The 26,533-nt window shown below is 41.5% G+C and overlaps 1 protein-coding gene across 2 annotated transcripts in view; it reads left to right on the top strand.

Annotated features, from left to right (window-relative positions):
* ABCI20 (non-intrinsic ABC protein 9) overlaps positions 1 to 26,533 on the top strand; it is a 92,564-nt gene that overhangs the window by 52,592 nt on the left and 13,439 nt on the right. Inside the window, exons 3-6 of one of the 2 annotated variants that reach the window (XM_089457949.1) lie at positions 2,272 to 2,391; positions 10,713 to 10,808; positions 10,980 to 11,132; positions 11,221 to 11,298. In XM_089457949.1, coding sequence (XP_089314075.1) covers positions 2,272 to 2,391; positions 10,713 to 10,808; positions 10,980 to 11,132; positions 11,221 to 11,298 — 447 coding nt within the window. The remainder of the gene's footprint in view (positions 1 to 2,271; positions 2,392 to 10,712; positions 10,809 to 10,979; positions 11,133 to 11,220; positions 11,299 to 26,533) is intronic. The other variant, XM_089457950.1, reaches the window with a different exon arrangement.

The following is a 26,533-nucleotide window of genomic DNA, read 5'->3' as shown; positions in this document are numbered from 1 at the left end:
TCAATTTCTACAGCTCTGTTCCATGGGAGACACTTAGCAGCTCTGCTCTGTGGTATATGCAAAGTTATTTGATTATTGTAGATGAAGTTTGAACTTACAAGGTGGGCACTTCACTGGGGTGGTGCACATTGTTTTGTAAACCCTGGCATTCTTCATGTATGGAAGAATAGCGGGCTCTTCCACTAGGATGGTTAGTGAATTAGGGTTTTGAGATATCACATTGTAATTCTTCTATTACCTTGCCAACAACACTATCTGAAAACACCAATAACACTTGAGGTAAAAATGCATCACTTAAAGACATCTCCACAACCATCAAGTTGGCTTGATAGATTAAAGACAAGTTTCTTGCCGTTCATTGTTCTCTGTACCCTTATAGTAATAAATTTAAGGATGCCATGCTCTTTACACCTTCTACAATCAGTATTACCCTAATGAAGTAGAAGAAAGATGTGGTAAGCGTCTTTGCTTTCAGAAGAACTATTACTGGTTTCAAGGGCATAAATCTGTTGAACAATCTTGACTCTTCATTCTTGAAGTTAACCTAGAAGAGGAACTTGACCAGGTGGCCAACACAGAGGTTCCTGTGGAACCCACTACAGAAACAATGCCAGTTGAACTAGAGGTATACACAGTCTCCATGCATGCACTCACTGATGTCCCCACCCGACAGACATTAAAAGTGGAAGGCTACATCAAGAAACAGAGAGTTATGGTTCTCACTGAAATCACCCACAACTTCATTGACTATAAGTGAGCTGCACAACTCAAGTGCTTTCCATACCTTGTAAAAAATTTCCAGGTCATGTTTGTCAGTGGCAGTACAATTTCTTGTGGAGGCTTCACAATGTCAAACTCAGCATATCCGATTATCAACTCTCCACCTGTGTATTCTATCGGTTTAGGTGGCATCAATGTGGTTCTTGATGTCCAAAGTCTTTTCACTCTGGGTACCATTTCTTTAAATTGATGCGTTATTCCTGTAGTTCCAGCAATATGGTCACACTGATACTCTCAATGGGATGAATAATCCTCCCAATTGGGCGATTCCTTATCTCATATTGAAAAACTACCTAGAAAAGCTCTAGGGGGGTTATTGCCTTGTGGAAATTTCATGCACTTGGGCAATTAATGCAAAACTGAAATTTCACCTTCTTCCCTAGAAGGTTTCCCAGATTTTAGCCCTCGAATTTTTAGCCTTTTGAACTTCTGTAAATTAGAGTATAAAACAGTAGTTGAAAGATCACAATAATTCACTTCAAACAGCCCCAAACTTTCCAACAAATTCAAGGAGAAAATATACCAAACAAAGAGATTAAGTTTCAGCCCCTTCTAGGGCAATTTATGAGCCAATAATCAGATCTGGAAATGCACTTTTACAGCAATATAACAGCAGTCAAGTCAGCCCCATATATTTTTTCTTAGATGGCAAATCATTTGACAATTTTCCCTTTTACTTATGTCCAATCAGCAAGACATAAATGGCTATAAGTAGCAAAACATAAAGATATATATAGCTGAAAATCAAATCTGAAAATGACAGAAGATGTGGATAGCTGGTAACTTCATATTTATGCTCAAGATGAAGTACAAGTACATACCATTTCCTTCTCTCAAACCTTGTATAAAAACTCCAACTATCAAAAAAGTCCTAGCTAGGGTAAATAATCAAACCCTGGATGATCCAAGAAGATCCAAGTGCAGGAATATCCCCGACACAACCTCCAAGGCAAGATGTCCTTCTCTTCTTTTCTTCACAAATCCACTATAGGGTTTTCTCTCAAAACCCTAATCTCAAATCTCCAAGTGATAAGCATTAACCCTGGAACTCCAAGATGCTCCAACAAACTTTAAGAAGACCAAGAAATCCTATATCCCTGAGAGAGAGAGAGAGTGAATGAGTATGTTATGGAAAGACTCTCTCCTTCCTCTATTTATATGAGAGGTAAGCGAGGATTTGTCAAGTGATTAATGGACGACTAGCTATACTCCCATGGCTTAATCGGGTGTGCATCTTAGCAACATTGCCTGCCATAAAATTAAGCTGTAAAATATAATTGAATATTATAAATAACAAATACTTTAATAAGCTGAAATAGCCACTGCACTAAATAAAGAAACCCATACTAGTCTATGTTTTATTTATATTATGCAAGAACATGTTTGGATAGTCTTAAGACGAAGAACATGTTATTTAAGAATTCATTGCAATGTGAAGAGGTCATGGTAAGAATTTTCAATTTCTAAACTTCGTATTTAACCCTTTTGCAGTGGCGAAGAGATGTTGCATTTGCTGGTTTTGATGTTCCGTTACAAATGGATGTTTCAGCCGAAAAAATGATATTTGGTGTTCATGGAATTGAACCTCAACGAAGAGATCACCTTATAAAGGTAAATATGAAATTTGTTTATATTAGAGTCCATAGTGACTTTCCTTTTGTACTTAAGTTCTTTTTTGTCTGTTATTGTCCTTCAGTATAAACACTCATTCACTGATGAGGTTTTCCAAATCTTTCTTTGGTGTTGCTAATTCAACTATGAAATCTAGTTCATTAGCGGTCCAAGAAAGTTATTCCTGTCTTGTCAACCATTCTGAAAGTGATTTTTTTCCGAGTTATTTGTGTTGAATGAAAACTCACATAAAGGCAAGCCCTGCGGATCTACACCAAAATGTCATTCCATTTCAAAACCTCAATTTATTTTTTTATACATTCAATTATAGGATAAACTTGATTTCTGGGAGACAGAAATAAGAGCATTTGCAATTGAATTATTAGAATGCAAGTGCAATCATTTATCAAATTGAACATGGATGAGAAGAAAAGAGTTTTGTTATTTATCTGAAACAACATTTAGCAGATGCCATTTCTCTACTATATACTTTCCTGATGAAGATGGAATGGGAACTAAGAACACAATTGTTAAATGTAGGAATCATTCGAAAATGTAGAGACAATTCTGTCACCTTTTGCTTTCACTCTACACATAAATTGGCAAAAGTTGACATGGGAATAATGCTGATTTTCTAGTGCAATCAAAGCTAGTACAAATTTTCAAACTGAAAACTACTTCCAATGTTACAATTAAACTTCTTAGGGCATTCCAATCATTAAGCAGTTATACGGAAAATTTCAACCGTCAACTTCTTCAATAGAGCAATATAGATCTGTAAAATTCCCGCAAAGAAAACCCTCCAAAGTACCACAATTTTTCCGAGTTTTTCAAAGAACCTTTCAGTCAAACATTTCGTCAAACATGTCACGTACACATGGCTGTCGGTATACTGTGTAACTCTGATTTTTCAAACAGTGGTTTACAGCAGTTTAATAGCGCCCAAATGTTGGTGTTCCAACCACAGTATATAGCAACCAACAATTTATAATGAACAACACAAACAGATCATAAAAAACACCTCCTCCTATTCAAAAATCAGTCCACAGAACATATTTCCTTCAATATTCAGCACATCACAATTGTATATAGCAGAAGTAAAGTTCAGTTATAGATATACAGTGAAATGAGTGAACTTAGAAGTCCATACACCAGTCACAACCAGAGAAATAATAGCACAGATTTCCAAGGAACAGTAAACCTGATATAATGCTGCCCAGAAATGCTTGCCTCCACTCCAGTCTTGGTCTAGATGTCTAAAATCAGCTCCAGAAGTAGATTGGACTGCTGTAAGTGAAGACCCAGGTGCATGGGAGAGTGTGGACCCTCTTTGGTTGATTGTCCAGCAATTAAGAATGGTGGAAGGTGCCTTCTCTTAGCACAACCTTAGAACTAATAAAGAAGTCCCCACAATATGCCTTTACCCAAGCTCAGAAATTGAGGTAATGAACAACAACTACAGTCAACAAGAAATATGTCCTCCACAACTGAAAATCGACCCTCCAGACCAGTTATATGCTCAGGAGATTACTGTGGGCCATACCAGATGTAAACCTTGTCCCCAATGGTAGAAATACGACCTCAGCAAAGGAAAACTCGTCTATCATCAAAGGTGAGGAGATTCGATCTCCTTCTCTTCAAGAAATTCTCGTCCCAAGTATAGCAATGCATCCAGCAAGGAAAGGAAGGGATTCCTCTGTTTAGGCTCCGGAACTCATCTAATGGCACCAGAAATTCGATCTCCCTTAGCTGTGTGAGATTTAGCTACCAAATCGACCCCAGCAGTAGCTTGACACTTGATAAATTCATGGGTATCTCCCAGCCTATCACAATGAGATGGAAAATACCAAATGAGACCATAAAATCCACTAACAACACATGAATACCTCATTATTTCTCGGAAATCTTGTTCCTTCTTGAAGCTTAGTGGTGAAATTTGTGTGATTTTACTCTTGAATCCAAACTAGGGTGTCTAGTTTCAACATCAAAGTCTGCTATGATGGCTAGGGTTCCAAAACCCTAAGTTTCTCCTTCAAGCTCTCTCTAGGAGCTCTTTTTCTCCAAAAACTCAAAATGCACGAATGAATGAGGAGAGACACCCTCATTTCCCTTTTTGTAACTCACTTACCTTTTCTCTTCAATTAAATATTTAAAAACACTCCTTTCTTTATTTAATAAAGTGACTTTTATAAACTAATTAAAGTCACTTTTAGTGCCGGAAAATGCTTAATTTGCCTCCATGGTCACACTGGCCACCCAAAGCCCCTTTTCATCATCTTGCCCTGTAGATCTTTTCGCCCCAATTCCAACGAGCTATTACACTAAGGTGTTTCTCCAAGTAATCGGCCCGAAACAACACCTTAAGCATAATTAATTAAAATATGCCCGTTAATAACTCTGTTTTACGGAAATTGTTGGAATGCCACGGAATTGACCCTGATGATGAAATATGTTAAGCGATCTCAGTTTTATGAAGTTCCCAAGACAATTTTAGATGTTTATCAAGACAATATAGGTCAGAGAGGATACCCCAGGGCCCAAACACTACAAAAGAAGAAACAGCTATGGCTGTTACAATACATTAAGAAAAGATGATAGATTTCAGCAATAATGCAAGTTATTATCTTAACAAATAAGACATCTCTTGAACAAGTTAAATACCAATGGAAATTGGGGCTGAAAATGAAAATTAAACTTGGTTTTAATTGACATATAAACTTTGAAAATTAAAAGGCACTAACAGCCCTAAAATGTGAGGCGTCCAGTCATAAGAAAACTGTTAAACATTTTAACAATGCAAAATATGATGATAAAATCTATTTTTAACCATACAAATGCTCATAAACCCTATACATCTAGGTATTCTATGGCTGAAAATGAATGTTTTACTGCTATAAAACCTAATCTAAACCTAAAACAGAAAATAAAAGGTAAAATTTTGGGTTTTATGATTGACTGTTGGGAAAAAAACTAAAGCTGAGGAAATGGTAATTCAATGCATAAGCACTCCTACAAACGCACCCGTGAAGATGGATATCTCATGTAACCTTGCATGTTCTTCGTGACCCATTGTAAAAGAAGTAAAATTTGAGTTTTTAACTGTGTCACTTGTCCATCCAATCTGCCAAGTCGGCCCTCCAAGGAACAAGTCGGCTTGCAACCACTATATATCAACAACATTAGTCCACCACAAAGCAAGCAATTCGATGTTCATCTATTCGGATGTTTGAGGCATATTTTCTATGGTATACGAGCTTAATAAGGCACTGCGTTTTTATGAGAAGGGAAGCTACTTGAGGACCATTATCTCTGAAGAATGTGAGCTATAGAAGGGTTGTTATCTCTGTGAAATGCGAGCTGCAAGAAGAGCTGTTATCTCTGTGAAATGCGAGTTGCAGGAAGGGTCATTATCTTTGTGGAATGCGAGCCATCTAAGACACTCTATCTCTGTGGGACATGACATTTAAGGACAGGCATGTGGTAGACTTATTGAAGGCAGAATTTGATTTATTGATGGAAGGCTGAATTGGCACTTGGGTTATTGGTCAGTTTATCAATGATTTGGATTGCTCCTGTTGACTAAAGACTATATAGTGAAAGGATTGCTGGGTTTCCCCTTGTGGGTTTTTCCCTAGCCTCTGGCCTAATTTCTGATGTTCCTTGTCTTTTTGTGCATTGTATTTGTATAATTGCTCGATGAATTAATGAATGAAGTAAAATGCTAAATGGAAAACATATATAAATAGTCACAAGTAATTCTCATGTTAAGAAATTCTTTCTTGCATTCGTATTTCAACATAGTATCAGAGCTAGTTTCAAGAAGTTGTCTTATTTTTCTTTTCAACTGAAGAAATCGTGCCTAAGCATACATAGTCCTGCCCAGGATTGGACCATGATACTTGTGGCAACCAAACCTCCCACCTAACCATTGGACCACATCCTGAAATTGTCTTATCTTTGTTCTATGGTCCAAACTATTCCTATGAAGAAATCTAGAGGTTCCCACCCTCTTTGTGATCCAAATAATGATGATCCTAGTACAATATGGTATGTCCGAATCTCCTTGTGAATAGCTCTGTAACAGGTCCGAATTTCATATGTGAAGTACCTCGCTTCTTTTTGTCCATATCTGTAAAAGAACCTAAACTTCTCGTGTAAGAAGGGTCAAGTCCCTGTGTTATCCTTGTGGTACAAAGCTCAATTTTTGGTGATCTGAAACTCTAAAACTATGGAATGTCATGAAGTATGAGGCCAATTTTTTTGTGGAACTATGCGAGTCATGGAACTGTGATATATATCTGTGAAGCAAGGACTGTGATCTGAATTATAAAGTATCCAAACTCTCTGAAGTGTGACCTAAAGACTGAGCTTCTTTATCCCCGTGGAAAGAGGACAAGTAAGAGTTCGAGTTTCTTATGGTCCAAGTCTGAAGAACAACCTACCAATTCATATAACCTGTGCGAAGTTCATCTTTGAACAATATGAAGACTAAACTAGAAATCTAAATTAAAATCCAAGTGTGTATTCGTCCTCCTCCAAGAACACGTCATCTGAAGGATCTAAAGGCTCTTTGTCTTTGAAATCTATGCGAGATCTAAAAGTAACTCATCTCAGTAATACAAGTAAAGTTTATGGCTTCTATATCTCTGAGACAGTGCATACCCGTGACAGTATATCTTTGTAACCTAGGCTGAGCTACTTGTGGCACCTGTTCTCCTTGAAATTCCTTGGATTTGAGGATGCGAACCGAAAACACTTTATTACTATAGAAGTTCGAAGTCTGTGGAAATACAATCTATACCAAGCCTCATCTTTGTGGTGTCAAGGTTAAGTTTGAAATCAAATCAAGCTGCAGGGCTCTCCAAAAGAAGGGTATCATCCTTGTGATGATCACTATGATAAAATCAAAAGTAGTTCTATGCTTTGGTGTTTATAAGAATTGCATCTTACACTTTCTTTGAAGATTGTCCCTTGACCTAATGCGAACATGGCACTACAATGATAAAGGGTTCTCTATTGCTATACCTATAAGAACCAAGGTATAGCTTATTGCTCAAAATCGAAACACCACAAGGCTACTAATTGAGGCTGAATAACCTTAGGCATGACTATGAAAATTATGTGAGCCTTAGAAAGAAAACCTTCTGATCAACCCAAATCTGTTGCTATCTTACAAGGATATCTAGTTCATACATATTACAGAAAGTCAATCTAATGTCTCTTCAAAGTAAATAGCTTAAAGAAATTGTTGGATTGGTTTGGCTTGAGATCCTAGTTACAATACAACTTGAAGTGTGGCATATATGTAATCCTTTTGAAGCTCAGCTGTGACATGGCTTGTTTAGATTCAAGGTCTGATATGAAGGTCAAGTATCAAAACTACAATGTTACAAGCCAAGGATATTCGAGTAAAAGTTAATGCCAAAGTCTCTTAAATATTGAGATCTACCACGATGAAATACAATGGTTGCTTAGCGTGATGAAGTCGAGATTAACTGTCGATTAAATCAATGACGTAAGAAATTTAGGATCTTGGCATTTAGGCACTTGCAAATTAAGAGTCTAGGTTTACAAAAACCCTAGCAAGTTGAGAAGAAGCTGAAAGGAAAAGTCTTGATCATGCAAGTGTGTTGATCTATAAACCCTACCGAAGGTTTGAATAAGAAATATCTAGGGTTTGTGCCCTAGGATTGATTGCTTCCATTGAAAGAAGTAGAAACCCTAGCCTATGCATGATGATGTTGTCTTAGAAGCTGGATACCAGGTGGAGCTGACAAAGTTGCAAGTTAATACAAGAAGTCCATAGATTAAGAGGGAGTTGACTCTTTTCAAAAGATAAGTATTCTATACCTTTTCTCTTTCATTGAGACTATTATTATTGTCTTTAATTTTTGGTTAATCTCTTGTCTATGTATCCTTTGGTTGGTTATAATTGTTCTTCTATATCCTCCTAGTAAGGTTTGCAAGTCAATAGCAAGGATTGCTCAGGCTTTGGCAACAAATGGAAGAACTGGAAAAATGGAAGCAAAACATAAGGACTTTTTCCAATGTGTACTAAAGAAGAAAATTTAAAATATGAGAGAAGTCAAGCATGCAACTGATAACAACATGGAAGCAAGAAGGATCTCCTAGTAAGAAGGAAAGAATAATTTGCCTCAGTTGAAAGTGTTAACCCAGATTTCGTAGGAGCCTCATGATTAAAGAAGACCTAGTACTTTGGGAAAGAAGAACTCATGAGTGAAAGGTAGAAATATTGACTTTAGAGGGATTTGGAGGCAAAATTTGACATGAAGGATCTTACACTACAACTTGGGAATCTGGTATGGTTTCTTAGAGGAGCATGAAGCAGGATTTTGTTGCATTTCGGAAGCAGAAGATATGGCAATGTGTACAATTAGATGTGAAGTAGTTTGGCTCCGTAAATTGTTTGATGGACTATTTGACGAGGTGTTGGATTCAATCATGATACTCTATAAAAATTGACATATAAATTGTTTTTTCATGGAAGGTCGAAGCACTTTATGATTCGAGAGTATGGTGTAGATAGGAGCCAAGAAGCTACAACAGATCTCCACGGATGAATAGGTAGCTAATGTAAGGGAAGTATGAATACTTCCAAGACAAGCTTGGGCTTGTGGATTACTCCTCCCAGGTTGAGAGGGAGTGAGGATGGACACCTAGTTCTCCATGTGTCATGTATTGTGGCTAGGACTAACAGCCGTAAGTCAAGTACATGAACACGGATAGGGAGAATGGTAGATTGGATAAGCATCATGGACCGACATTCTTGAGACATGTACTGTGACTAGGACTAACAGCCATAAGTCAAGTACATTGATCTGGTATAAGAATGGTCCGGAGGACCAACATTTCCTTGTGTCAAGTATTGTGACAACAGATTAGGAAATGGTCCTGTGGAGGACATACTTTGGTGAACCTAGGTGGAGTATGTGCCTTGGAGAGGTGGTTGTGTGGTGTCCTATTGAATGCCTCCCAACATTGTGCTCTGATCTAGTGGAGAGATAGAGCTTATTTGTCAAGGTCTTGGTAATTTGACATTGCTGGTCATGATGATATTTATAATGATGTTTATCAATCTGGATCTTTTCTTATAGAAGTCTTCAACTAGAGAATATCCCTATGAGTCATTATGAATACCTACCTAGTTAAGGGGAGTGTTAAAATTGTAACTAGGGTCGGTCTTCATAATTGTCATTTTACTTTATCAATGTGTATTTATGTAGAAAAAGAAGAAGAAAAATTATTATCATTTTCTAGCATGTTCTTCATGCTTTGTTTTGGTCAAAATAAAAAGTAAAAGGGCATGTTGTTTGTGACCCTTGTAAAAGAAGTAAAATTTGAATTTTTGACTGTCATTTGTCCATCCAATCTGCCAAGTCGGCCCTCGAAGGAACAAGTTGGCTCTGCTCTTGGAGGCACCTTTTCGGATAAAGGCGATCACTATATATTAGCAACATTACTCCACCACAAAGCAAGCAATTCAATGTTCATCTATTCGGATGTCCGAGACATATTTTCTGTGGTATATGAGCTTACTAAGGCACTACATGTCTATGAGAAGGGAAGCTACATGAAGACCATTATCTCTGAAGAATGTGAGCTACAAAAGGGCTGTTATCTCTGTGAAATGCGAGCTGCAAGAAGGGCTGTTATCTTTGTGAAATGCGAGTTGCAGGAAGGGTCATTATCTCTATGGAATGCGAGCCATCTAAGATACTCTATCATCTCTGTGGGACGTGGCATCTAAGGACAGGCATTTGGAAGACTTATTGAAGGCAGAATTTGAGCTATGGATGGAGGTCTGACTTGGCACTTGGGTTACTGGTCAGTTTATCTATGACTTTGATTTCTCCTGTTGACTAAAGATTCTATAAGAAAAGGATTGCTGGGTTTTTCCCTTGTGGGTTTTGCCTTCACCTCTGGCCTAATTTCTGGCGTTCCTTGTCTTTTTGTGCATTATATTTGTATAATTGCTTGATGACCTAATGAATGAAGTAAAATGCTAAATGTAAAACATATATAAACAGTCAAAAGTAATTATAATGTTAAGAAATTCTCTCTTGCATTCAAATTTCAACAGAACCTACAGTCATTGACAATGGAATGATATAAATAAGATGCACACACTCATTCATTATGAGGATATTATTATGATATGTTGATCTTCATCTTTCTGCATTTCATACAAATTCAATATTTGTACAAGTACACAAGTTTTGGCTGAGTTTGAACTTACCTGAAATTAGATGTTGCCAGCTTCAAGAATTATGAACTTATTATATTTAATAAAATTATTTCAGGTATTAGGCATTGACCTAAGATGGCGCATGCATAATGTATCAGATGGTCAAAGGAGACGTGTGCAGATTTGTATGGGCCTTCTACGGCCATTTAAGGTTTTCCTAATCTTCTTTCAGATTTTTACTGCTTTTTGATGCTATAATCTATAAACTTTGTTCCTACAGGCCAAAAGCAATGCAAAATATCCATAATCACAGAGCTTAGAATATTTACATACCTGTCTTTTTTAGCGTATCTCGTGACCAGTCTGTATTGTTCTGATGTAGGTTCTTCTTCTAGATGAGATTACAGTTGACCTAGATGTACTTGCAAGGGCTGATTTATTGTCATTCTTAAAGCATGAATGTCAAGACAGAGGAGCCACAATTATCTATGCCACACATATATTTGATGGCCTTGATAATTGGCCATCACACATAGTAAGGATTCTTTTTTTAGATACTCTTTACAGTGTTGTATAATCCATCTGTTTGGAAAACCATTTTTGATATTTGTTCTATTATACAGGCATATGTTGCTCGTGGCAAACTACAGTTAGCGTTGCCATTAGAGGAGGTTGAGGAATTGAAAGAACTTTCCCTAATGGTAAGTTGTTAATCATAAACTTGGAGATTGTTTCTGATTTAAATTGATTGAAAATTATTCATATTTTTATGCAGTAGACTGTAGAAGTACATCTTGAAAGAATATCAGCCAATAACAGATCTGTGGCTAACTGAACTGTGCACCTGTTCTGCACTGTTCTATAAGCCTGTGTGTAACTTTTAGACCTGTTGAAGGACTGTACTTCTTCACCAAGTTGTCAAAGCTTAGGTGTCCCAAATGCTTGTGCCATAACCAACTTTCATTTGATTGACTCATTTAACATCTTTTTTCTTGAATTTCTTTGAGAATATACACATTATTTGTTGTTCTTACCTCTTTTCCCACTAGTTTTCCTGTGGATGACCTCCTTATCTCACAGTGTTTGACACGAAAAATGAGATCATGTCCTTGATCGCAAATTTGGCTGACACTCAGAAGATTGTGCTTGAACCTTTCAACATATAGTGCATTTTGTGCTTTTCCTTGCCACTGGTGAGACTCATTGTGCCTCTTCCAACAATTTTAGTAGATCCATTATCTCCAAAGGTCACATTCTAGCCTTTTCTGTGCTTAGTGAGATGAATTTTTTGTAGCCACCTTTCATGTGCCTAGAACAACCACTATCTACAAACCGTTGATTTTCCTTTTTCTCCGCACACAAAACCAGATTGCATTTCTGTAAGTTAGATTCTCTAGTCTTCCTTCAAACTTTCTCTCTTGGCTCTAGTGAACAATTTTTGTGCTTCATGGCGTAGATTATTGCATTTGTAACATTCTAGACTATACTTTGAAAGTGGAGAAAATGAATTATAGGTTTTGATTTGGTCTTGCCTCTTTATGTCAACAATCTTGTCTTGGTGATTTGCCCTATATGCCTTGCAATGTTTTACTTGATGACCAAAATTTTTACAATAGAAACAATTGCCAAAAAAAATAGTTTGATACTTAGTATAACTTTGTCTTGATGAGATATTCCTTCCAGGGAGGGAACACTTTGTTGAGATTGATAGGTTGGGGGGTACTCCAAACCCTAGGGTACAAGGTTGTACAGGAATTGGCACCACAAAAGGGCTTTGTGGGGTATGAACCCAAGAGGTGGCTTTTGCACCCAAGCTTGTGGGTGTGAAACCATGCATACTTTTGATGATTTAACACTTGGAGATTGTAGGGCACCCATAATGGAGCAAGGGGCTGCCAAGAATACCAAGAGGGGATTTGTAAATTATGAGAAAATATTTTTTTGTGTCAAAGTGTGGGCTAATTGTCTTAGAGATCAAGTTGGCCTTGACTTAAAGGAACCCTCTGGAAGGGCTAGACGTTGGCCTAAACAAACATATAAATAAGGGAGAAAGGAATCTCATTTAGCACATCACCAAGAGCTAATTCATGATAGTGAAGTGGCATATGGTCTGAGGTAGCTACAAGCACATAAGGAGCTAGTTCAAGTGGAACAAAGGAGCAAGAAGTGTCTCTTTTAAGGTCTGGACAAGGCCAAGTTAAGGGATGATTGCAAACAATATAGAAGGTAGATCTATGCTTTGTTTTGTGGTGAAATTTCTCTGTTTTATTGGGCTGAGAATCTATGTATACTAGTGGTGGATGGCTTCCCTAATTTGGGAGGGTTGAGAGGCCTAGAAAGTAATAAATTTGGGCTGCAATTACACAAGGTATAGTGTAGGGACAGGAGGTCTAAGGAGAAAGAGCAACCACAGGTCTAAAAGGTATTTGGCCTAGGAAAAGGGCAGTCCTATAGCTGCCACAGGATGCCCTAACCAAAGGGCCAAGATTTCAGAAGAAGAGAGCACAGGCTTAAGTTTTTCAGACAATAAGAAGGATTTTCAAGAGGTATGTATGCCATTTTGAGTTGTTGAATTTAGCAGGGAGATAGTCCAAGTTGGACAATATTGTTTGGGCATTGTGTGGTTGATTAGAGGGAAACAAGTAGGTGTCTAATGGATGCCCTAAGTGCATACCTAAGAAGGACATTGAGTCTCCTAGAAGTGGCAGTGGTTTGGTGCTCAAAGACTAATCTTTGAAGGACAAAGGAAGGCAAACAAGGGAGTAGTTTGTCTAGCCCAAGTTTGCAGAAGAGAAGGACATCTTACAGTGATAGAAGGCATCCCTCCATGCACTAAATTTGTCTTCATTGGAGAAACGCAAGAAGGTAATAGAGGGAATCAGTCCCTAAGTGTTGAGGAGCAACAATGGGCAGTCTAGGAGTTGTTCACAAATGGAGTTGTGAACAACTCACAAGAAGACCCTATGTGTTGATTCATTGATGGACTAATGATCAGCTAGAGGGAAAATTGGTGAACTGTGTTCAGTGACCTAAAGGAACATGATTCATTGATAGAAGTATATTTGTGTTGCTAGAGATTGGGAGTAGAAGGACCAACAAATGTGTTCAGGGTACGACCAAGGGATGCTATGAGATGCACTACATCAACTATTAGGTCAGTTGTATTTTGTTCAGGGTAGATTGGTTGTCATAGTTGTTGACACCAAAACCTAGTTTGTATTCTTGTATCAGTGATTGTATGAGGGCCATGATCCCTGGTATGAGAACCCTAGACAATTGTATTAATTTGACCCATCTATATCTTGCAAATTTATTTTTGTAACTCCGACTTGTGATTGACTAGTTAACTGAGTCTAATTGACTCTTGTAACTCGTCCTAGCCACAAATAATCATTGAGACTTGTCACTTGTCCTTTTCCAAATCTAACTCGCACTAGGAGATAAACAAACTGAGTGTCTAACTATTCGCATGAGTTAAAATGCTTCAGGAACTCGTCTCAACTTATAGGAATGTGTGCATGCTAAATAAAGACTGCTTGTGGTCTCTTTGACCAAGGCACAAGTCAAAGAAGACCTTACTTGCTACTATTTTCAACACTCCCTCTTAACGAGGAAGGTGCTTCTGGAAGAACCTCGTCAACCTGGACTTGTCTTCAACACCACCACGTTATCTGTTGTTGTAGCCGCTCCCTCTGAACTAGAAGACTTCCTTGCTTCCTATTGCTGAATCTAATATGAAGCCTTGTTCCTTCCAACCATGCTCTTAGGATCCTGCTCTTGAGCATCCATCAATGTTAGTTCATACCAACTAGTCTTGACAGATCTGGAAGAGGACTCGTGCCCATTTTTTGTCACTAACATTGATCTTGTGCTAAGTCCTTCTAGCACGAATGTGGGTCTGTCTCGATCCTTTGAGACACTCATGAATTCTGCTGCCAATCTCACGATTAGTACGGTCTCCCTCTGAGGGTTGACCTTTGCCAATCCTGTTGACTGCTGGTACTTTCCTTTGTACCATGTTGCTGGCTATAATTGCCAACTTCTATGTTTTTCCGACTTCAACATCTTGTGATTGCTTGACCCCACGGTCCTCTGCAACCCACATTCTTTTACATCTTGCCAACAATGGCTTTGCTGTAAATTCCTCCCTTCGCATGTGAATTGTTCTGCAACTGAGACTAATTGTTGGCACTCTGTCAGCGGTTCGGTCCTGCTGGTCTCTACATGCATGAGGGTTCATGTAACTTGCGTTGCCTGTAACTATTCCTTGTACGCAACCCTCTTCAGCTCTTGTTGCAATCTGGTCTGGCAGCTGGTCAATTCTCACGGTGTTCTTTGCGGAGTTGCAAACTCAAAATGCACCCATTTTTGGCTTCTCTAGACTGTGTTAACTCGACTTCTCATTGAGCCCCACTCAGCGGCTCCTAGCTCGAGCGACTTGACCCTGACACTACCTTGACTGCCTCGTGTTGCAGTGGCCGACGACTTTGTCAGACTTGTGGTGGATGAGGACTCTCAGTGGTTGGTTGGTTGTCGTTCTCTTCTCACGTGCAGGTCGATTTTTCTCGTCGGCCTTGTTGAAGATCTGCAACATGACTGCCTACACAACAATTGCACAACCCATGTTTTCCCTGTACTGTCTTCTACTGCCCACGATTTGTTGTTGGTGGCTAGTGGCTACTGGCTTATTGGCTAGTGCCCTTGACATAGTCTGTTCTGTTAGAGTCAGTATTTGCATACTGCCATCAGTGATCAAAACCCCTCTTTTATATCATATTAGTGCCCCATTCTGAAATTTTTGTCATTCCACTTAGGTCCTCGTTTAAAAATTTACTCACTAATGGTAGCCCTATGTCAAAAGCCCTACTCTCTCTCAAAAAATCCATATTTGCTGGCCCACCTTCATGTGTCTTACTGAGCATACATTGACTATAAAGGCTCATTTCATCATGCTTTGTGTTATTCAAGTCCACCTGCAGTTTGCTCATCCAAGGTCCCATTAGGTCTTTAGGTTTCATTTTTCCAAGGTCCAATAAAACAACATTTCACTGCATAAGGCCAGAAAAAGTATGAGAGTGAACAAAATAATATCCCTTTTTCAGTTAAAGAGGATTTGCAAGCATGTAACCATGGTTGCTAAAGTTCTAATTTTGATTTCAAGTAAGAATTTCATTCCAGTTTGTAATTTTATTCCAAAAACAGAGATGTAATTCTATTTTTTATATTTATGTAATTTTATGTCATTATATGTAATAAGTAACTTTTCCCAAGCTGTCAACTCAGTTCCAAAATGCTAAAGGACCAAAAGTCAAAGGTCAAAGTGTTTTCAAAGTGATCAATTTGTCAAAGAAAAATTCAAGTGTAAAGGTATAGTTTCCAAAGAGTAAAGTGAATGACAAAAGGAAGAAAGTGGGTCCCAAGGCCCAAATCATCAATTTCATGAAGTATAAAGGCTACCAAGACATCAAAAGCAAATTCATTTTCACTCTCAAAGGTTGAGCTCACACTCCCTTGGTTCAAAAAGTCGATTTTGCAGGTTCAAAGGCAAAATTCTCTTGGTGCTGTGCTTAGTAGGAAGGCGACGCGCTTAGAGTTGCAGGCGCTGCCTTTTTTAACACAGGCGTTGTGCTTCTAGGTAAGGCGCTGCGCTTTTGCCCAGTACGTTGCTCTTTTGCCTAGTGAGCCCCTAGAGCACCAAAACGCCTCCAAATGTTCTCAAAATTTCAACAAGGCCTTGTTTCCTCTTCTACCAAGTAAGTGACCCTATTTTCCACCTATTTGCACTTCTAAACAACATTTGTTTTTAGTGTTTTGATTCCTAAGCAAAATTGGCCCTTGGGCAAGGGACAAAACCCTAAATTCATCCCTATCCCAAAATTTGCTGCCCATAGACCCTACAACACCTTCCTACATCACTATTAAACCCATCCCTACCCTTACACTATCATTTCCTAGTCCCTAAACACTTTTCCCATAAAACCCTAAGACCTAGGTTTCCAAAATTCCTAGGTAGCCTCTACCATAAACCTATAATTTAATTTTCATTCCCAACTCCCTTGACATTTTCACCTCCTATCACCTCCCACAGCTCCATAATCCACCACCTCATCTCCCCAAATTTTTATAGCCCTATCCCTATTCCCTAGACCTATTTCCACTTCCCATTCCCACCTACCTTATCCCTAGGGTCTCTTAACCAAACACTATGGAGGAAGACAAAGACTATGTGGAAGAGGAGAATACACAAGAAGAGGAGGATAGGCAAGAAGAAGAGGACAGAGAACAGAGGAGGCCACACAAAGGAGGCAGAATCCTAAGGTTGGAGCCCACTAACACAAATGAACTCATGGCTTCACCAATGGCAGTCTCATGTTTTCAGTATGTAGGTTGCCTTGATTTTTGCAAAATGATTGAAAGAGCTCAGCATCACCCTGTTTTGACCAGACTTTTTGCATCAAACCTTAAAGATAATCAAGTGACCCTAGCAGGAGTGACCTTCACTTTGTCTACTTCCATCATCGCTGCTGCCACAGGGATTCCAAACATGGGTGAGAGGTGGTTTAAATCAAAAGATTTGGAGGATCAGTATTATGAACCATTCATCAAACCACTGTACAAAAATGAGAGGAGGAGGGTGTTCCCTTTCAGCTACCTTCTTAATAGGTATGCCCCCATGATGAAAATCATCATGAAGTACTTCTCTTGTGAAGGAAGGTTCTCTAGGCTTCACACCTATCATATCGGACTGCTTATGCACTTCACAAGGGTCAAATTCCTCAATATCCCATACTATTTGTTCAGAAGCATAGACAAAATGGCCTCCATTGTGCAAAAGAGAGATTATGACCACCAGATAAATAGTCTTTTCCATCACTCATTGATCAAGATCATTGTCCTTCATCACCTTGACCAGTTGCATATTTCATGATCATTGCCAGTGATATTTTCACTGCTCCACAAGCTCCACACGTTGAAGGTATGCCTTCTTCATCTCATCCCACTGATCATCATGCTGAAGTCATACCTCCATCTCAGCCCACTATATCTATTCCCCCATCTAATCGGCCACCCTTCGCATCACCACCATCATCACCATTTCATGATCATGCAGGGTCACCTAGTAGAGCTGAGGTCATCAGGCCTAAGAGCACAGATGTGAGCACATTGGCACATACTTATCAGAGAGGCCATAGGCAGGTGTTTGCCCCACAAATTGTGGGAGGGGCCTTGCCTTCTTCATCAACAAAGCAGGTACACAAAGGTAAAGAAAAGATGACAGAGGTAAAGATCCAGCAGCAGGAGGAGGACCTCCATGAGACAGAACAAGATTTTGAGCTTATTGATCCAAGTGAGCAGGATGACTATGAGGATTTTAGCATAGTCATCAAGGAGAAGGATGCCCAAATTAGAGAGCTTCAGACTAACTTAGAGAGAGCTAAGTTTGTCATTTCTTTTCTTGAGCAGGAAAACAAGGAGCTAAAGACCAAAAATTTGATCAATGAGGTGAAACTCATCAAGGCTCAAAGAGAAGCTAATAAAGCAAAGGTCATGCTTGATGAAGCATATGGGAAGTATGGTGATTCTGATGAGGAAGAAGACCAAATGCCAAGACAGAGGCCCAGGACTAGAGGGCTGAAAAGAGCTCTAGAACTAGAGAGGCAAAAAGAGGTTGAACTTGCCAATAAGCTCACTTTGAATGAGCAGTTTTCCACCATGACCAATAAGGACCGAGAATATTGGTTTGAAAGGGTAAATGAGCATCTTGAGAAGCTCTTGAAGAATTCAAAGAGGGACAATGACTTACAAAGAAAGATGGCCAAATATTACTTCAAGAAAAATCAAATTGCAAGGTCCAAGCTCCAAAAGGTCAAAACAAGACTTGAAACCCTAGCCAAGCAAAAGGAGGAAGACAAGCTTGAAATCCTTGCTGAGGCATCACTCATGGCCTAACACACCTCATCAACATTCCACAAGTCAAATTTTGAAGAATTTTGAGCAATTTTGGAAAATTGTGGAGTTTTTAGCATGTTTGGCAATTTTTGCACTAGTCACACTGGAAAAGCGCAACGCTGAGAGTGTTGCGCTTTTCCTAGAGACCTCCAAATGCAAAATGGCTACCACCATTGGATTCAGAAGGCCAAATATAGTCAGGAAAACGACTTTGCTAAGCTTTTTTGGGTCAACTAAGTAGTTAAAAGGTCAAAAAACACCCAAAAATCATGTTTCTGCCTTGTTTTGGAGGCTGGCGCTGCACTTTTGACCAGTCTTGGGAGAATCAACTTTTGGAGGTTCAAAACTGACCATTCTGGAAACTAAAGGTAGATCTGGAAACTAGACAAGACATGCTTTCCAATGAGCTATGCTGGGCTCAATTTGGACACTGGAAACCCCCTCAAAAGTGGAGCTAAAGTTGGCGCTGTGCTTTTGACACAAATTTTCTGAGTTTCTTCATTTTGTAAATTTTCTCAGTTTTGACAGTTTCACTTTGACAAATCATGTTTTTACCAATGTAATTGATGGATGTAAATGTAATAATGATGTTTTTACTGTTACCTAGGGTAAATACATTAGGTGAAAACTCTTTTTGTGATGTAATGAATCAGTTTCCAAAAAGTGAGGGATGAGTCACTTTGACCACCCTACACTCTAGCTATCAGTTTAGTTTTTGGTGGAACTGCTCCTCCTCTCATGGATTCGACCCCTGAGGCTGGGAGGAGTTTGTTTGAGGCCTATATCATGTACTTTTTCAGTCATTCTACAGGTTGGACTCCATTGGATGTTGTACTAGTGTTTCAGACTTTGGCATGGAATATATTGGATGAGTTGCAGCTATTTTGGTGGGATTCTTGTGGCATGGTATTTTTATATTTTTTCTTCTTCAGTTACATGTGTGTTGTAATATCCCCTACCAGAGATACCCCTCAAATACAAGCAAACCCCAACCAGAGAAATAACAATAGTGCAACATACAATAATGTATACATAGAAAATAAGCAGATATTCGAGAAATGCAGAGAGAAATGCTAAGCCATTTTATTATACTGAGTAATGGAAATAGTACAAGAGGTGATCAGAAGGATAGCACCTTGAATTGCACAAGGCAAGTGAAGAAATACACTCAGAATGGTAAGGAAATGGCCTCTATCTGAATTGCGTCCAAACTGACGGAGAACTGTTGTGCTGCTGCTACTGCTGGAATCAAATGAGGATTTGGGGCTGTTCCCTTTCTTAGAAAATGCTGAAACTCTGGAATCAGCCTCTGCTCAATAAACCCAGAAAAACCCAGAAAGCTTTTCTAAAATAGCTGACCCCTGAAAATCACCCCTTTGGGGATCTGCGCAATCCCTCAAGGCTCTGCGCTGCACCTGAAGAGAATCCTCCAAAACTCTACCCGAAACTCTGCCAAAATCCTCCAATATGCAAGGGCTGATCCCTAGCTCAATCTCCCAGCTCAAATCCTCCACAAAACCCCAGTCCTGAGCTCCTACCCAAAGAAACTGCGTCCTCCCCTCTCAAGACTGCGCAGTCATCAAATGCTCAGCTCCTCCTCAACTCCAAAGATCGCTCCTCCTGCAAAAGACTGATGAAACTACCTTGCCCGAGCAGGCACTCGAAGTCCCCCGGGGCTAAGGGTGAGATCTCCGAATGGAGACACTCGATGCACTAAACAGTGCTGCAGATAGGCTAAACAGCCAACGTGCTCTAAGTCGAAATGACTAGCTCAAATGCAACATAATCGAATAATCAAAATGAGAAGGCTCCTCTCTCCTTTATAGCGTTGGCCTCTCTCAAAACCCTAAGGCCCACCTCCTCCAACGTAGCCTCTCTCTTGCCACGTGTTCCTTCTCCATCTGCGCAATCCCTCCAAGTGTCTGCATGGGCCCCTTCTCTACGTGGTCCTTGGGCCCCCTTCGCTCCCCTTTTAAGTTACAACATTGTGCTATTAGGAAGTGACTTTATTCATGAAGTGAGTTATGTCCTCCCTTCCTCACTTTTTTTATTTATAACTAACTATAGAAGGCAAAATTGGGCAAAATCGAATATTCCAATTAGCCATGGCTAATTAGGAATATTACAGTCTCCCCCGGCAAAATGTTGCTTGTCCTCAAGCAATTGAAGTGATGGATGCTGCAAAATTTTCTCACTCTCCCAAGTGGCATCCTCATCTGGTAAATTCTTCCACCTCACCAAGAATTCCTGGACCGTCCTGCTCCATAGCTGCCTCTCCCTGGTATCAATAATAGCCTCTGGCTGCAACACCAAATGCCCCTCATCATCCGTGGGTGGTAGCTCATCTGTCACTGTCACCTGCTGCCCCAATGCCTTCTTCAAGCATGATACATGAAAAACGTTATGAATCTTGCTGCCTTGGGGCAGCTCCAATTCATACGCAACCTGTCCAATCCTGTGTATCACCCTGTATGGCCCATAAAAGCAGGGCTTGAGCTTATCAACTCCCTTCTGCTTCAGTGACGACTGTCGGTATGGCTGTAATCGTAGGTAGACCAAGTCCCCTACCTCAAACTGTCTCTCCACCCGACCCCTGTCAGCATACAGCTTTTGCTGGTTCTGCGCTGTAGCCATATTATCCTTGAGAGCTCGGAGGATATCCTGACTCTCTTGGATCCAAATCTTGGCTCTCGGAGCCTTGCTAGCACCAAACATCACGTCAGCAAAAGATAAAGGATGATATCCATACAAAGCATAGAATGGTGACATACCAATGGACATGTGATGTGTAGTGTTGTAGCAGTACTCCCCCAAATGCAGCCACTTCAGCCATGCTCGCTGCTGCCCACTGACATAGTTACGCAAGTAGCCCTCCAGCCACTTGTTAACTATCTCCATCTGCCCGTCCGTCTGTGGGTGATAACTGGTACTCGGTGTCAACTCCGTCCCCACCAACCGGAAAAGCTCCTGCCAAAATCCGCCCATGAAACGGCTGTCCCTGTCACTGATGATGGTCTTAGGAAGAACATGTAGCCTGAAGACCTCTTTGAAGAACAGATCGGCCACCTGCGCTACTGTGTAGTGTGCGGATATGGCGAAAAAATGTGCGTATTTTGTCACGATCAACGACGACAAAGATACAATCCTTGCCCTGCACCATGGGCAACCCTGTGATGAAGTCCATCGAAATACTCTCCCATTTCCCCTCTGGAATGGAAAGAGGCTTCTATAATTCTGCGGGATGGCTCAACTCCCCCTTGTTACTCTGGCAAACCTCGCACTCCCGCATATGCTGGAGTATGTCCTCCTTGAGGCCCTTCCTTGAGAACCTCTCTCTAATGGCCCTGTAGGTTTTGGTAAACCCTGATGGCCGACCAATGGTGAATCATGTGATGCCTGAAGTATCTTCTTCTTGAGCTGAGATCCCTCAGTCAAGAAGATCCGGTCCCTATAGTAGATGATCTCTTCGATCACACTGTACCTGTTATCCGCCACCTGCCCATCTAGAATCTCACATGCAAATCTATCCTTGGAGTACTCTACTAAGAGTCGAGCCCTCCAGTCTGTGTCCAAGCTCATAAGAGACAACGTGGCTGGTCTACGTGAAAGGGCATCTGCTACCACGTTGTTCTTACCCTTGACATACTCAATGTCAAAGTCATATGCTTGGATCTTACTGATCCACTTCTGCTGCCTCTCCTGTAGCTGTTTCTGCTCCAAAAAGAACCTGAGGCTGTTGTGATCAGTCCTCACCCTGAACCTGTTACCCACTAAATACTGCCGGAATTTGGCCAATGCATGCATAATGGCCAGCATCTCCTTGTCGTATATAGAATACAACCTCTCATGCGGAAGGAGCTTCCGGCTCTCAAAGGCTATAGGGTGACCTCCCTGCATCAACACTGTGCCGATCCCCTCTCCCGATGCATCACACTCCAAAACAAATGGCTGCAAAAAATCTAGCAATACAAGCACTGGGTAGCTGCTCATAACCTCCTTGAGCCTGTCAAAGGCTCGCTGTGCTGTATCCGACCAACTGAATGCCCCCTTCCTCGTCAAATCTGTCAGGGGTGCAGCAAGCTGTGAGAAACTCTTGACGAACTTCTAGTAGTAAGTACAAATACCAATGAATCCCCGGAGTTCTATCACGTTCCTCGGCTCTGGCCAATCTTTGATGGCCCTGATCTTCTCCTCGTGGACTCTCACTCCATCCACCCCTATGATGTGTCCCAAGTACAACATCTCCGTCAATCCAAACTCACACTTGGAGAGCTTGGCATAGAACTGCTGCTCCTCCAAGATGCGCAACACTATCTCAATGTGCTGGAGATGCTCCTCCCAAGTCCTGTTGTAAATGAGAATGTCATCAAAGAACACCAACACAAACTTCCTTAAGTGACTGCGGAAGATGTGATTCATGCAGGACTGGAATGTAGCTGGGGTGTTGGTTAGCCCGAAGGGCATCACCAAAAACTCAAAGTGCCCATAGTGACACCTGAAGGCGGTCTTGGGAATGTCTTGCTCCCTCACGCGAATCTGATGGTACCCAGATCTCAAATCAATCTTTGAGAAGAACCGTGCTCCTCTCAACTCATCCATCAACTCATCGATCCTAGGTATGGGGTACTTGTTCTTCAGGGTCTTCTTGTTCAGGGCCTTGTAGTCAATGCACATCCTCAATGTGCCGTCCTTCTTCTTCACCAACACCACAGAAGAAGCAAAAGAACTCGTGCTCGGCTGAATGTGCCCAAGAGCCAGCAACTCCTGAATAGCCCGCTCAATCTCATCTTGATAGGCCTTGGGATGCCTATAGGGAGTAGTAATCATTGCCTGTATGCCCTGCTCAAGCTCAATGGTGTGCTCAAATCCCCGATCCGGTGGCTGTCCCGACAGAATCTCTCCAAACACTGTGGCATACTGGTCAAGGATGGACTGTATCTCTGGGTGCACCATCTGCCCTGTAGTCCCTGCCTTTGATGCACGCAGCTCCACTGCCCACTCTACGTCTCCCTTCCGGAAGACTGCCTCCATCCGATGAGCCGAAACAGTCTAAGGCGGATATGTGTGCTGTCCTTGTATCTTCTCATGCCTCCCTGTGTTCTCATCATCCCACTCCATCTCTAGGGCCTTCCAATCTGTCGTGACCTTCCCTAGAGTGATAAGCCACTGAACACCCAGTATCATGTTGGTGTCCGAAATATCGACCACGAAAAAGTGGTCAGTTAGCGTGTAGGTGCCCATCATCACTGATAACTCTATAACATAACGAGCACACACCATGTTCTAATCTCTTGGGACCAAAACTGAAAAGCCATCGAAGCTCTATGTCTGTATACCTCTCCGCTCAACCATCTGTGCATCGATGAAGTTGTGGGTTGCCCCACTGTCAACCAAAACTGATACTCGCTGGCCACGTACTGTCCCCTGTACGCACAACGTCAAATACTTGGGAACTCCTCGCAATGCTGTAAGGGCCCCTCTGGTAGGTGCAAAGGCTGTACCACCTGCTGGTGGTGGTGGAGGTGGCAAAGGATCCTGTGCGGCATGACTATCTCCTACCTCCACATCATCCTCCTCATCCTCTTCCTCGCTGCTCTCGGAGAAGACCTCAATAAAATGTGCTTTTCCAGCAGCACATCTATGTCTCGGTGCCCACGGCTCCTGACAGGTAAAGCACAACCGCTTCTTCTTCAACTCCCTCCTGGCATCATCATCAATCTGTGCTCGTCCTGGATTCCCCTTTGGAGGCGGAATCCTTACATCCTTCCCCTTAGGCTGGAAAGCCGGTCTCTGGGGGTAAGGTGTCCGGGTCCTGGGTAAGGCATCCTATAAGTCTCGGGTCTTGCTAACAGCATCCTGGAGTGTGGCTGGTCTAGTGGATTTGACTAGACCCCGAAGTGGCTCTGCTAACCCCTCAACAAACATGTAGATCCTCTGTGCCGCGGATAGATCTGGCACCATCACTAAAATCCTCAAGAAGTTTGCAATGTAAGTCTCCGGGTTCCCGGTTTGTTTGAGCCTCGTCAGCTCAACAAAGTGCTGTTCCGGATCCCTCTGGTCAAACCTCTCCATCAATCTCCTGGTAAACTCGACATATGTCGTCACTGTGGAATGTCTGAGTGTAACCATCCCATGGAACCACCAATCTTGGGCCTCACCATCCAAATGTAATGTCGCCACCTTGATGGCCTCTGCCTCCGACATCTGGTTAAGTTGGAAATAGATGTCTAGCTTCTCCACCCAAGACCTTGCCGAACTGTTTGATGAACCATCAAACGTAGGCAAGTGGAATCTACTAGCTGTGCGGTGGGTGTCTCCATCGTGATAATGCCGGTGTCCTCTGTGATGGTCGCGGGGTCTACTATCCCGCTGGAGCTGAACAAAGTCTTTGAATGAGAGAGCATCCTTGAACTCCTGCCCATAGGCTTGGTACTCTGCAAAATAATCGCCCATGTGACCGGGCTCTGCCTCCTGCTGGGCTCCAGCCCCCATGTTTGCTCCTAGAAAAGTGGGCATGGTAGAGCGTGTAGGGGCATGTGAGGCCATTTGCTGAGTAGTATCACGCTGAGTGGCACCCTGCTCTGGAAAATGGTGGGATGTACGTGATCCCTCACCCACCTGAAAAACCTGTGGGTTCTCACGTTGTCTAGCCTCCACTGCTGTAATCTCTGACCCATCACCTCGACCTGCCTCGACAGATCCTACACTGATTTGAGGAGCATGTCCACAAATCTCTTCCTGTCCTTATCTGCCATCGGATCCTCCTGCTCTTCGTCCACCACAGGCTCCTCCTGTCCAGCGTCCACCACAGGCTCCTCCTGTTCTGCGTCCACCACTGGAACACAGTCTCCCTCTCTGTAGGTGTTCTCCAACCTACGCCCAATGTCTCTGTATCTCCTACCTCTGTAACAGATGTAGGGATTTTCCCCCGATGTCATAGATTTGCTAGCTCCACAGGCTGAGCCAGATCTATGCTCTGATACCACTGTAATATCCCCTACCAGAGATATCCCTCAAATACAAGCAAACTCCAACCAGAGAAATAACAATAGTGCAACATACAATAATGTATACACAGAAAATAAATAGATACTCGAGAAATGCTAAGCCATTTTATTATACTGAGTAATGGAAAGAGTACAAGAGCTGATCAGAAGGATAACACCTCGACTTGCACAATGCAAGTGAAGAAATACACTTAGAATGGTAAGGAAATGGCCTCTCTCTGAACTGCATCCAAACTGCTGGAGAACTGCTGTGTTGCTGCTACTGTTGGAGTCAAATGAGGATTTGGGGTTGTTCCCCTCCTCAGAAAATGCTGAAACTTTGGAATCAACCTCTGCTCAATAAACCCAGAATAGCCTAGAAAGCTTTTCTAAAATAGCTGACCCCCGAAAATCACCCCCTTGGGGATCTGCGCAATCCCTCAAGGCTCTACACTGCACCTGAAGAGAATCCTCCAAAACTCTACCCGAAACTCTGCCAAAATCCTCCAATATGCAAGGGCTGATCCCTAGCTCAATCTCCTAGCTCAAATCCTCCACAAAACCCCAGTCCTGAGCTCCTACCCAAAGAAATTGCGTCCTCCCCTCTCAAGACTGCGCAATCATCAAATGCTCAGCTCCTCCTCAACTCCAAAGATCGCTCCTCTTGCAAAATACTGATGAAACTACTTTGCCCGAGCAGGCACTCGAAGTCCCCCAGGGCTAAGGGTGAGATCTCTGAACAGAGACACTTGATGCACTAAATAGTGTTGCAGACAGGCTAAACAGCCAGCGTGCTCTAAGTCGAAATAACTAGCTCAAATGCAACATAATCGAATAATCAAAATGAGAAGGCTCCTCTCTCCTTTATAGCGTTGGCCTCTCTCAAAACCCTAAGGCCCACCTCCTCCAACGTAGCCTCTCTCTTGCCACGTGTTCCTTCTCCATCTGCGCAGTCCCTCCAAGTGTCTGTGTGGGCCCCTTCTCTACGTGGTCCTTGGGC

The sequence above is a fragment of the Pinus tabuliformis genome, chromosome 7, assembly GCF_031772625.1.
Source record: "Pinus tabuliformis cultivar Carrire ecotype Pingquan chromosome 7, CPIR1, whole genome shotgun sequence".
Classification (NCBI taxonomy): Eukaryota; Viridiplantae; Streptophyta; class Pinopsida; order Pinales; family Pinaceae; genus Pinus; species Pinus tabuliformis.
This window is presented reverse-complemented; position numbering and strand designations above follow the sequence as displayed.